Raw genomic sequence first — 13,372 nt, 5'->3', positions numbered from 1 at the left:
TGGCCCCCTAAAGTGCTGGAATTACAGGTGTTGAGCCACTACACCTGGCCAAGAAAGGATAGCGTCTCTGAACTGGAAGTTCACTGACACAGTTGAGGCAGGTGTCCTGTATTGAAAACAAATGGGTTCAGTGAAGGATTTAGGAACTCCCTGTCTCCAGCGTGCCAGGAGTTCACATCTTTAGGCATGAGATTAAAATATTCTTTGAGTAATCTCATTAGCCTGAGGGAGTCCCAGCAGAATGGCTCAGTCAGATCTTGCCGGGTGACACTCAAATCAGAGATAAGAGAAATGATTGCACCCAAGAAACAAGAACAGGATGCTATAAAAGAGCAACAGGGAAGGGAGAAGCATTTGGAAATTTAAAATATGCAGAGAGAAAGGAAGAGATAATGCTTAAAATGGAAAAGGGCATTCCCCTTATAATTTAAGAGATAGGAAAATATCCAAAGAAACAGCTGAAGGAGTTGAAAGTGATTGCCTTTGGGGTGTTGGAAGTCTGAGAGAGCAAGAAGGGGTTAATTTGCATAAATAAACCCACTCACCTGACTCTTGAAGCCATGGGCATGTAGAACCTTGAGTCTGAACAACAGAGCTACAGAGATAGGGTCCTGACCTCAAGGGACCCTCCCACTCCAGATATCTGTTGCAGGTGGGCATGTCACCATCTCCAAAATGGAGACCCTGTTGTCATTTTGGAGGGGACCCAGGGTCTGCTCTCAGGTAGAAACTAGCAGGATTTTGAGGCGTGGGGCATTTTCCAGTCCTCAGGGAAAGGCCAAATGCTTGGTGGCCAATGGATTCCAGGTCTGTTTCTGGTCAGGAGCTGTTAGTGCAAGGGTTATTCCCCAGGAATTCAGCCTCTCCCCTCAAGGAGTAGATTCTGATTTTGCCTCTTTTTCTTCCTTCTTCCTTCTACCACCTGAAGACAACTTGACTGCTGAAAGCGAATTGCTCTCAGGGCTGGCCTCTGAGACTGGAAAGGACTCCCCAGGATACTCAATATTCAGCTCTTTTTATATCATCCTTAGGCCAGAACACGCCTTTAGTCCACACGTTCCAGCCACAGCAGAGGTGGAAGTGTGATTTAAAGGGGATGGGAATCGGGAGTGTCAGGGTTGTCCCAGCAGGAGAAACGGTGGAGGGGTAGGAGAGGCAGGTCCCAAAGGCAGCATCTGCATGCCATTCCCTCATCCCCAAGAGCTGGAACTACTGGGATCCGGGTGCCAGGCGAGGTGGCGGGGTTCCCTGTGGATGAGGCATGTTCCGTAACCGTGACTCACTAGCCTTATTTTCACCTTAGGCTATAACTCAGATGACAACCTCTGTGAGCCATCCCTGGAGTTTGAGGTCCCCAACCACAGGCAGTACGGTGAGTAGGGAGGGTGCTGTGTCCTCCAGCCTGGGTTTCCAGACTGGTTTTTATCCACGGTACCTTTCCTTTAAGCTGAGTCCTGTACGGGAGTCCAACACCAAATGAAGGTGGAAATGGGGGACCCATTCTTCCTTCCCCTCCCCAGGGGGCTGAGCGTGTAGCTTCTACTTACATACCTCCAGTGGTGGGGAATTCGCTACCTCCCAAGCATCACAGTTCTGGAAGCACCGACCTCTCCTCTTCATGCCTTCAAGCACCCTTCCAGGCTGGCCAGGAAGTTCCGGTGGCCCAGGTGGGGAGCGTTCATTTCAAGAAGGTCCCTTGCTGTCCTCACTTGGCTGCAGTTGCCCATAGTAGCTCTGAGGCATATTTAGTCTTGGAAATTGTTAGAAGCACTTGTCATTGGATTCGAGCATGTTATAAATTTCTGCAGAAGGGAGACAGTAAACAGTACCTGCCTTCTCAAAAATCAAAAGCTGCTTTAGTTTAATTTTTGAAAAGCAACCCTAGAAGGGTGAGAAAATAATCCTAAAAAGACCCCTTGAAGTTTACATCGATTTCAGTTTACTTCTGAAAGGCTCGGTAAGTGTAGGAGCTGGCATCACCTCCTACCCCTATCCATGGTCTAAAAAGCTTGATGATGTTGACATTCTTACAGTCTTCTACTTGAGTAAAGAACTGTAATGAAACAATTGAACGAATGGGAGTCTTACATCTTTACACTGAGTGGAGGCTAATCCAACAGAAGAAATCTGCCTCGTGTGCTGGGTGCATCTCCCTGAGCAGCCAGATTTGCGGTCAGTCAGCTAACCATAGGAACTTTTTTCATAAATGTTGTGTTTCCTCTAGCTTCTCTTAGGAAAAAGAAGGGAAAAGGATTTGCATTGCAGTACTTGAATAAACAATGGTGCTTTTGGGCCGTTGATCGCTATCACGGTTTCCTTATACTGAAATTTACTTATTTTTTAAAGAGAGATGTGCATTTGTTTATTTCACATTTTCACTGCTCAGGGAGGGGACCGATTCTGTTTTTAGGCTATTCGCTATCACCAAGTATGTTTTTGGCTCAGTTTCAAACATGTTTGCTAGCAGATGTTTTCTGGACATCTGCTGTTTGCAGAGCACCTCAGCCCTTGGAACCAGGTGCCCTGTGGACCCAGGAAACCTGAGTGAACTTGCCTTGGTGGCACAGTGAGCAGGAACCCCAGGTGTCTCTTCTGCAGGCTCCTGAGGTGGCTCAGCTCAGCACCTGCTGGGTGCTGGGGGTGGCAGGGACAACTGAAATGCCGTCCCTGCCGCGGGGGTTCATAGCACAGCAGCGTAGACATGTTTGCTCTCGAGATAGGGCCGCTGGAGGAGTGGCCCAGGAGAGGTGTGCAGGCCCTGGAAGGGATGGCCTGCCCTCTGTAGGGAATGGTGCCAGCCTTCCTGAAAGTCTGCAGTGGGGTGGCATGGCAGAGCCACACTCAGGCAAGCACCTATTGTGGCCAGGTGGGCAGGTGCCCTCAGCACCATAAACCTTGATTTTTTTCCTTTGGGGCAGATGTAAATTTGAGGCAAATGACACAAGCTGAAGAATAGCAAATGTCCAGGAGAAGGGAGTGCCCCCTTCCTTCCCAGGCCCCTGGCACCTGCTCCCTGTGGGTCCCCTGACGTGACACCTCCCTGGTTACAGGTGCATGCCCTTACATGTGCGCACACATGGCCCTGAACGGCCCTCATCTCTCTTCCCGTGGCCTCGGCTGTCCACGTGTTCCAGAAGGCTCTGTGCAGTAATAGAGGAGGGCCCCCCGCAACCTCAACCTCTGGTTCACCCAGCACAGCCTTTTTTTGGTCTGCCCTCTATACTGGCGTTCTGTGTGAGATTTCCTTTGTGAAGTTGTTTGAAGCTGCAGCCCCAGGCCTCATAAATGTAGATAAGCAGAGTTATCATCTGTTGATGGCTGCTTGTGCTGTGCCCAGCACTCGGTTGGTGAAGTGAGGCTTCCTCACTGGAACGCAGAGGGAGTCCCAGAGCTCCTCCTTCCTGAGGGCGTTGGGCTTAGCTTTGGCACAGGATTGTTTTGCTGCATCGTTTTTCTCAGATGGCTCATCTGGGATATACCTGGTCATTGGCTTTTTAATTTTAACACTGCCATTTCCTTTCAGTGTCGCGGCCAAGTAGCTTAGAGAGCAGTAGAAACACATCCAGCAACAGCTCACCTCTTAACCTAAAAGGTAAGTCTTGTGCTTCTGTGTACTTTTAAAAATTGATTTGGGCCAGGCACAGTGGCTCACGCCTATAATCAGCACTTTGGGAGGCCCAAGCAGGTGGATCGCTTGAGCCCAGGAGTTAGAAACCAGCCTGGGAAACATGGCAAAACCCCATCTCTAAAAAAATAAAAAATTAGCTAGGCGTGGTGGCGCATGCCTGTGGTCCCAGCTACTCAGGAGGCTGAGGCGGGAGGCTCGCTCGAGCCTGGGAGGTCAAGGCTGTAGTGGGCTGTGATCATGCTACTGCATTCCAGCCTGAAAAACAGAAGTGAGACCCTATCTCAGAAAAAAAAAAAAAAAAAAAAAAGTGTATTTGGTGGTTTGGCTCTGGGGTCATATTACTATAATTTTTAAAATACATGACTAGGGGTTTCAAATGCATTCTGACGCATTCAGAGGCCACACAGTACAGTTTCAGGCACAGGCTGGGAGTTAGAATGGGTTGGGGTTCAGCTCCCTTCTCCCCCGAGCAGCACTGAGAATGCAGGCATGTCACAGGTCCCGAGTCTCATTTACTTCATCTGAAGAATGGGGAGAGTAGCACTAGTTCCATTCTACTGTGGCCACAGAACAAATGTGGAGGATTTTGATTCTCGGAACATGTATGGTTTGTGTTAGGGACAGAATGGGGTCTTTCTTCATGAACCTTCCCTGTACATTTAGCCCCTAGCACATAGCAGGTGCTGAATAAGCTTTGAATACGTGCATGAGCGAGCGCTGACAAGGGCAGTGCCTTACAGCCAGTAATAACTTAAACTTCAGCAGAAGCTTTCCACTTTTATCTCAAAGTATTTTGTTTTTAAAGCCAAAGTGAAATTCAAAAGGAGTCCAGACTTTCAGCCTGGTGGGAATAAGCCCTGGGTTTTCGGGCAAGGGATTTACTCTGATAGTTTGAAGTGGGCAAAGGCAGCACGAAGCCTCTAGAAGCCACCAGAGGGCTGCCAAGACTGATGAGGGTCCTCTGTCTCCTGCCCTGACACCCAGGCTCCTCCGAGCAGCTCCATGGCCGGTCTGAGAGCTTCAGCAGCGAAGACCTGATCCCCAGCAGGGACCTGGCCACTTTGCCCCGGGAAGCCAGCACACCGGGACGCAACGCCCTCGGCCGCCACGAGTACCCCTTGCCTCGGAACGGGCCTCTCCCACAGGAGGGTGCCCAGAAGAGGGGCACAGCCCCTCCCTACGTCGGAGTGCGGCCCTGCTCGGCCTCCCCCAGCAGTGAGATGGTCACCTTGGAGGAGTTTCTGGAGGAGAGCAACCGCAGCTCCCCCACCCATGTGAGTGATCCGGACACGGACTTGGCCCGTCTCTCTTCCCTCTCTGTCTCTTCCTGGCTCAAGATCATAGCTGCAGAAAGGATGGGGTGGGGGTGGCGTGGCCTAGGCACAGGACTGGCTTGGACATGAGAGGCTGACTAGAGCACTAGCTGACAAGTCACCGCAAGCCAGCCGCCAGCCCCGACCCTGGAGGCTGCTCTCCCCTGGGTCTGGGAAGTGAGCTGGCAGAGCTTGTGGCCCGCACCAAGGGTGCGTGGCCAGCACCTGACTTACAGGGCTAGGATCTCACGCTGGGTTTCATGGCAGAGCTCTGAGTACCCGCTTACCCTGCATTTTCTCCAGCAGGGATTGGCAAACTTTCAAGGACCTTGAAAGGGCCAGAGAGGAATGATTTTAGGCTTTCTGGGTCTCACAGTCTCTGTTGTAGCTACTCAATTCTGCCACATTTGAGAAAGCAAACACTTGATCCTATGTCAATAGATGGACATGGCTGACATCCGATAAAGCTTTACTTATGGACACTGACATTTGAATTTCATATGATTTTCGCATGATGTGAAATACGTTTTTACAAAATTTCTTTTTGACCAATTAAAAATGTAGCAACTGGCCAGATGCAGTGGCTCACGCCTGTAATCCCAGCCTTTGGGAGGCCAAGGTGGGCAGATCACCTGAGTCCAGGAGTTTGAGACCAGCCTGGCCACCATCTCTACAAAAAATACACCCGTCTCTACAAAAGATAAGTAGAGTTGTAGAGACACTTGTCTCTACAAAAAATACAAAAATTAGCCGGGCCTTGTGGCAGGCGCCTTTAACCCCAACTACTCGGGAGGCTGAGGCAGGAGAATCATTTGAAACCGGGAGGCGGAGGTTGCAGTAAGCTGAGATTGCACCACTGCACTCCGTCTTGAGCGACAGAGCGAGACTCTGTCTCAAGAAAAAATAAAATAAAAATGTAGCAACTATTCTCACAGGATATACAAAAACAGGCGGCTAGCTGGATTTGGCCCCAGCTCTGCAGCTCTTCACCCTAAACACTGCCTGTTGACAACCTCCTGCCACCTCTGTAGGTCTTCGTTTAGCTTTTTTGAAGCTGCACATACGTCTTTAAAGTGCGCTGAGTTTTGTCACGTGAGCTGTTGGGTTACTGAGTGAGTGAAGTTCACTGTCTGCAATTGAGCCCTTTTGAGGATTCTTAAAACTTCAGTCTTTTTCAGTCTTTCCATCTCATTCCCCTTAAAGAAACACATTTGGACTTTGTCTAGCTCTCTGGTAAACCCTGTGACCTGCATTACTAGGGCACAGTGACACAGAAAAGAAAGTGTGTGTTTGGTAGATATTTATTGAGCCACCTGCAGTCTTATGTTTAGCAGTATGCATGGTGCCTGCTCTTGGAAAGCAAAGCAAACCAGTTCATCAGCAGGTTTTCTTTGCCTGCATGTGCTGTGCCCAGCCTTGCAGTTGACGCGAGAGAAATATAAAACATGGCCCTGGCCTTCCTTCATTTAAACATTTCTCTTTCCCAAGCACTTACTCTGTGCAAGGAGCTGGAGAAGCCAAAGCTGGAGAAAAACAAAGGAGGGCCTGCCCTCGAGAAGTTAGTGGTCTAATGTTGTGGTTCTCAAACTCAGGCGTGCGTTTGAATTGTCCGGGGGCCTTGCCAGACCGCAGAACCCATCCCCTGAGTTTCTGAATCAATGGGTCTGAGGTTGGGCTCGCTGAGAATTTGCATCTTTATAAATTCCAGATAATGGTCTTGCGGCTGGGTCGGCACCATGGTTTAAGAACCACTGGTCTAGGCCAAGCGGTGGCTCATGCCTGTCATTCCAGCACTTTGGGAGGCTGAGGTTGGTGGATCACTTGAGGTCAGGCGTTCGAGACCAGCCTGGCCAACATAGTGAAACCCCATCTCTACTAAAGATACAAAAATGAACCGGGTCATGGTGGTGGGTGCCTGTGATTCCAGCTACTCGGGAGGTTGAGGCAGGAGAATCTCTTGAACCTGAGAGGCTCAGGTTGCAGTGAACCGAGATTGTGCCACTGCACTCCAGCCTGGGCAACACAGTGAGACTCTGTCTCCAAAAAAAAAAAAAAAGAACTGCTGGTCTAATGGACTGAACAAGAACACTCCAGAAATTGGGGGCGCCTACAGCTGGAAGGCTTTCCTTCTCAGTCTTTTTTTGTTATATGCCCCTTATGATGCTTTCCTTTCCCTTTGGAGATCTGGCAGGCAGGTCCTGAGCAAGGAGTGGGGCCCCTCCCTGCTCAGCTCAGACTGGTCTTCACAGTCCCCATTCCCTATGCCCTGTACTGTTACCTTTCCATTTTTAGCTTAAATGAGACCAAAACAGTCTGGCTGTAGCAGTTTCTGTTGAAAGCTGATGTCTGGCATGCAGCGAGCCAGCCCCCTCTGTCTGCCTGGGATATTTAACCCCCTACCCCTGACACACCTGACTTCCCTCCTGGTACCCCTGACACACAAGGCCCCTAATGTACACAGGGGCTTCCCATCCCAGGGAAATGACAACCGTATGCCCACCGCGCCCCCACTCTCTGGGCGTCGATGATGCAGGGAGGGCGTGTCACAAGATGGGGCTCCCTGCGTGGCCAGGAAGGGTGGGTATCAAAGGCTCTGAGGTGTGCAGGGAGGAGCCTGGTGGAGTGGAAAGCAGCTCTAGAGTCAGGCAGCCACAGGCTTTCATCTGGGTCTGCCTCTCTGGACGCATGGCCTGCCAAACCTCCGTGACCTGTTTCTTTTACCTTGACACAGCCTTTCAACAACCTTGCAAGGTCATTTTGAGAATTAAATGAGTTTCTTTGCAGTTATACGTGTGGTTCCCAGAACAGCACATGGCCCCACAGGTGATGAAAGGTACCTGTGGATATCACGGGTCTTACTGGACGCCCACCCAAGATGTGTAGCGTCAAACTAGCATAAAACAGCAGATGCATCTCTGTCCAGTGGCACCATGTCCAGATGTTTGTGTGGGACAGGAGTTGCTGGCAGGTGCAGATGGCTCCTGAGCTACCAACCCGCCTTCAGGCTGACACCTGCCGGCCTCTCATCCCCCATGAACTCACTTCTCTTCCTCTTCATCCATGTCAGCCTCAGGAGAAGCTAGGCTTGCAGAAGGCTGCAGTTCCTGAGCGGGGCCATAGACCCTTGCCTCCGTGGTTCTGCCTATTCCCAAGGTGGTGGCAAATGACACCTGCTCCCTGGGCAGGGGAAGCACAGCCCGGGCAGCAGCTTCGCAGGGACAGTGTGGCGGCTGGGACTTCCTGGTGTCTTCATTTCCCTGTGCAGCCCCACCATTCCCCCTTCTGGACCCTCGCGGACCCCATTTGTACCTCTCTGTCCCCCGCCCCCTCCCATCCCCATTCTGCCTCTCTCTTCTCTTTCTCGGGCCCAGAGAGAGGTCTGAGTGGCAGTGAAGGTTCCGGCGTTTCAAGAGCTGCTCTTGTTCCTCTTGCTCTCAGTGGTGCAAGGTGAAGTCCTTATGATGTCCCGGGGTGACCGGGGAAGGAAGGCCCTGCTCACATCCGCCAGCGTTCTAGTTCCTGCTGTGCTTGGTGGAAACCAGACAGACCGAAGCAGTCGGCTATAGTCGAGGTTTCTGGGAAACTTACTCACTTTGTAGGAAGTCATTTCCCTCTCTGGGTCTGTTTCCTTATCTGTAAAGTTAGGGGGTTGCCTGGGGGGAATCTGGGGTTCTTTCCTGGTGGTCCCATGCTGCCTCAGCCACCCTCACCATCCTGCCCAGGGCTGGTGTGTGTGGTGGAGGCGGCACATGTGCCTCAGAAAAGGCAGGCAGGAACTGCAGTCCCAGCCACGTGGGCTGCTCGGGGGCGTCCTGCGCAGGAGGAGGCTCCGAGGACCCACCCAACCCTCACGCCCACCTCCAACCTTCACTCTCTTCTCCGTAGGACACTCCCAGTTGCCGGGATGACCTGCTGAGTGACTACTTCCGAAAGGCCAGCGATCCCCCAGCCATCGGAGGCCAACCAGGACCACCTGCCAAGAAAGAAGGGGCCAAGATGCCCACCAACTTTGTGGCCCCCACCGTCAAAATGGCCGCCCCCACCTCGGAGGGGAAGCCGCTGAAGCCCGGGCAGTACGTAAAGCCAAACTTCAGACTGACTGAGGCCGAGGCCCCACCCAGCGTGGCCCCGAGACAGGCCCAGCCTCCCCAGAGCCTGTCTCTGGGCAGACCCCGGCAGGCTCCGGTGCCCCCAGCTTCCCATGCACCTGCCAGCCGCAGTGCCTCCTTGAGCCGGGCCTTCAGCCTGGCCTCAGCTGACCTTCTCCGGGCCAGCGGGCCAGAGGCCTGCAAACAGGAGTCCCCTCAGAAGCTGGGGGCTCCTGAGGCCTTAGGGGGCAGAGAGACAGGCAGCCACACCCTGCAAAGCCCCACACCCCCCAGCTCCCACAGCCTGGCCCGGGAGCGGACCCCACTTGTGGGAAAGGCTGGCAGCTCCTGTCAGGGCCCAGGTCCCCGCAGCCGGCCGCTGGACACGAGGCGCTTCTCCCTGGCTCCCCCAAAGGAGGAGAGGCTGGCCCCCCTGCATCAGTCTGCCACAGCCCCCGCCATTGCCACTGCAGGTGCTGGTGCTGCTGCTGCTGGCAGTGGCAGCAACTCCCAGCTCCCGCACTTCTCACCTGCTGCAGCCCCGGCTGCCAGGACCAAGCCCAAGGCGCCCCCACGCTCAGGGGAGGTGGCCACCATCACCCCTGTCCGGGCAGGGCTCAGCCTCTCAGAGGGAGACGGGGTCCCGGGGCAGGGCTGCAGTGAGGGGCTCCCGGCCAAGAGCCCAGGTCGGTCTCCCGATTTGGCTCCCCACCCCGGCCGGGCCCTGGAGGACTGCAGTCGAGGGAGCGTCTCAAAGAGCAGTCCGGCCTCCCCGGAGCCCGGTGGGGATCCACAGACCGTGTGGTATGAGTACGGCTGTGTGTGACTGTCTCGTGGTTGAGCTCGCAAACCTGAAAACTACTGACGCGCCTTCCGACTCTCACGGCCTTTTCTCTTGCTTGCCTGCGGTGCCAGGAGAGGGTTTGGAATGAGGAAAGGGGTTCCCACGCATTTCTGCTGTTTGTTCTGTGAATGGAAATACTGTGCCAAGCCCCAAGAGGATTACGCTTCCAGGTGTGTAACGTGTTTTCTGTGTCTGCCGCTTCCAGCAGCTGATATCTTTGGAACAAATCCACGTCAGCATGGGGACCAATTAGGATGCAATGACAAACTGACTTCCCCCAAAGCAGACACTACTCCAGTATGTCCCAGTAGAACACTCATTTGCAATGTGTTGAGCTCCGTTAAGCACACACACACTCACACAACAGGCTCATGAGGCTCAGGCCTGGCGGGTCAAAAAGCCCACTCCCTCTCCCAAAGGCCACTGGATCCCAGGAGAAGCCCAGACTGGCGATACTACAAAGGTCTCCAGGGCCTGTCAGACCCCAGAGTCAGGCCTGCTGTTAAAAAGTGAGAGTGCTGCTGTTCCATTCCTAGGGTCCCAAGCACTTCCCTTTACCCCAGGACCCAGGGCAGCCTGCAGGGCAGCTGGCGGTGGCCTTGGCCATTTGCCTCCAGCCTCCAGCTGGCTCCTGAGCTCTGCACCAGGGGGTTTGGGGACCACACAGGCACCTGCCTTCCTAGATTTCCCTGGCTCACTTTTCTGCAAACACTGGATCTGCCAGGCCTGGGGATTGAGGGGCAGGAAAGAGGCCCCCATCCAGCCCCCTCCAGGCCAGTGTGCACAGTGCACCGAGGGGTCACCCGCACAGAGCGAGGTGCAAGCTCGATGTGTAACCTGGCTGCGGCACCCGACATCCCTGGTCTCGGGGTGTTGATTTATTTCTGAATAACTTTTTGGGTATAGAAACCAATTTTTTTTAATATATGACATGTATATGTACACACTCATGTGAGATATGTATACTTTGGGGGGATCTATTTATGTTCCAGTGGGAGTCACTCTCTTCTGTCGGGAATCTCATCTGCTGCTTTGTGTCTTTGGTCAGATTCCTGACAATTTAGTTTCCTGTTGTAAAGGTGCTTTTCCTGGGGTGAACTAAACCTATTGATTTTTTTTTTTTAAGATTTTTTTTCCTTTTGATTTAATATACTGAGAAAGAAATGGGAGACTTTTGAATGTTAACAAGATCCATTTTAGGAGTGTTTGGGGTTGTGTATTAAATAGCCATTCGTTCTGGAACTCAAGGACAGGATTGTAATAAAATGGAATGAAACCGAAGTGCGTTCTGGCTTTCCTCACTGCACATTGTTAGCATCGGGTGGGCCCCTGGGGACTTGGGGCTCCCTGCGCCCCTCCTTATGCACCCCTCCCTCTGCTCCCCTCCCTCTGTGCCCCTGCACCCCTCCCGCTGTGCCCCTCCACCCCTCCCTCTGCGCCCCTCCCTCTGCGCCCCTCCCTCTGCACGCCGGGGACCCTTCCTCCACAGTTGGAATCCACCACTTTCCTTGCCACTAGGTGGGGGAAGCTGTTACACATGCAACCAGAGACAGATGTGAAGGACAAAGATTTCCTGTAAGGTGACAGCTTTCCACCCCTCCCCAGGTGTGTTTAAGTTGGCATCAATTGAATCCTATTTTATTTGTTTTTCTAATGGGTCACCACCACCACAGGGGGCATGCAATGGGCTGGAGACCAGTCTGGGCAACATAGCAAGATATTGTCTACAAAAGATAGAAAAATTAGCCAGGCGTGGTGGTGTATACCTGCAGTCCCAGCTACTCGGGAGGCTGAAGACAGAGGATCTCTAAGCCCAGGGATGTTGAGGCTGCAGTGAGCAGTGATGGTGCCTGGGAGACAGAGTGAGGCCCTGTCTCAAAAAATAAAATAGCAGGGTGTGGTGGTGTGCACCTGTAGTCCCAGCCACTAGGGAGGCTGAGGCGGGAGGATCACTTGAGCCCCAGCAGCCGAGGCTGCAGTGAACCAGGACTTGTGCCTCTGCACTCCAGCCTGGGCGACACAGCAAGACCCCATCTCAAAAATAATTGAAGAATCCCATTTTGCTATGGCATTCATCTCATGTGGTGACAGGAGCTCAGCCTGAAGGGGCTCCTTAGGATTTTCCCAAGGCTACTCAACCAGTAAATGCTGGATCTGGAATTTGGACCTTAGGGGCCGAAGATACTGAAATCGGGTGCATGGTGGGGGGAGGAAGAGAGGGAAGGAGGAGGCATGAAAATGGCCACGCCCGACCAAGGTTCTTCTGATGTTTTTCTGTCCAGCTGCTGCCTCAGTGTCTCCTTCCTTCTCACCAAGCCTATTTCTTGGCTCTCTCCTCTCGTCTCCTTGCCCATTCTCCCCGAGGCTCTGCAATCTGTCCTTGTATCTGGCCACTCCACAGAAACTGCCATCCATGCTGTTTTGAGCCAGACTGAGCGGTGGCCACCCGCAGTCTTCATCCTGTGTGGCCTTTGCAATACTTGACAGCTGGCCAGGCACTTCTTGGCACCCTTAGCCTCTGCTGCACGCTTCTTTGTCCCTCTGGGACAGCTCTGTGCTGCCTGCTCCTAGGTCCCTTCATTCATCCCTCCCGGGGACATCAGGGCTGCGGGCAGAGCCCTGGATTCTGCCTCCACCACTCTCCTGTCGTGCATTCCCCCTGCAGGCCTGACCCCACCCTCCCTACAAAGGGAGCGCTTGTGGAGGTGACCTCCAGCCCAGCGTCTCCTGACCTTCAGGCCGGGACTGCTGCCCTCATCAACCCAGCTCCCCTGTTCCCAGGACCATCTCTGCAGCCTCAGGAGCCTGAGATTCGAGCTGGACCCCTCCTTTCCTCACATCCCACATTTCACACGTCACATCCTGGACCTGAGGGTGGGGTGGGAATCTGGGCCGCTCCCCTCTGCCAGCTGTCTCTGCCCTAGTTCACACCCTCCCGCCGACTGGTCCCGCTGCCTCAGGCTCTCCCCCTACTCTTCCATCCACTCCAGCCGGCTTTCGGTCCCATTGGTCCCGCGGGAGAGCTCCTGCCAAGGTCGCTAATCCAGAGGCAACTTCTCAGCCCTCGTCACTTCTCAGGAGGTGTCCTGACTCAGGGACCTTCCTATTTAGAACACTCCCCTCCACATCGGCCACACTTGTGAGCAGCGCGAGGTCAGGCATAACCAGGTCCACACACGTGTGTCTTTCCACAAGGTCAGACTTTTATTGACGCTGTTTCGTTTCTTTCCTTCTTTCTTTCTTTTTTTTTTTTTTTTGAGACGGAGTTTCGCTTTTGTTGCCCAGGCTGGAGTGCAATGGCACAGTCTCAGCTCACTGCATCCTCCACCTCCTGGGTTCAAGCGATTCTCCTGCCTCAGCCTCCTGAGTAGCTGGGATTACAGGTGCCCGCCACCACGCCCGGCTAATTTTTGTATTTTTAGTAGAGACGGGGTTTCACCATGTTGGCCAGGATGGTCTCAAACTCCTGACTTCAGGTGATCTGCCCACCTCGGCCTCC

The 13,372-nt window shown here is 53.2% G+C and overlaps 1 protein-coding gene across 2 annotated transcripts in view; it reads left to right on the top strand.

The window, feature by feature from the left end:
- CCDC88C (coiled-coil domain containing 88C) overlaps positions 1–11,154 on the top strand; it is a 146,621-nt gene extending 135,467 nt beyond the window's left edge. For both annotated transcript variants that reach the window (XM_034938017.3, XM_034938018.3), the window contains exons 27-30: positions 1,304–1,372; positions 3,524–3,592; positions 4,613–4,902; positions 8,827–11,154. In XM_034938017.3, coding sequence (XP_034793908.1) covers positions 1,304–1,372; positions 3,524–3,592; positions 4,613–4,902; positions 8,827–9,855 — 1,457 coding nt within the window. In that variant the 3' untranslated portion in view covers positions 9,856–11,154. The remainder of the gene's footprint in view (positions 1–1,303; positions 1,373–3,523; positions 3,593–4,612; positions 4,903–8,826) is intronic.
- The last annotated feature ends 2,218 nt before the right edge of the window (positions 11,155–13,372 follow it).

Source organism: Pan paniscus, chromosome 15 (assembly GCF_029289425.2).
Source record: "Pan paniscus chromosome 15, NHGRI_mPanPan1-v2.0_pri, whole genome shotgun sequence".
NCBI classification, from domain to species: Eukaryota; Metazoa; Chordata; class Mammalia; order Primates; family Hominidae; genus Pan; species Pan paniscus.
This window is presented reverse-complemented; position numbering and strand designations above follow the sequence as displayed.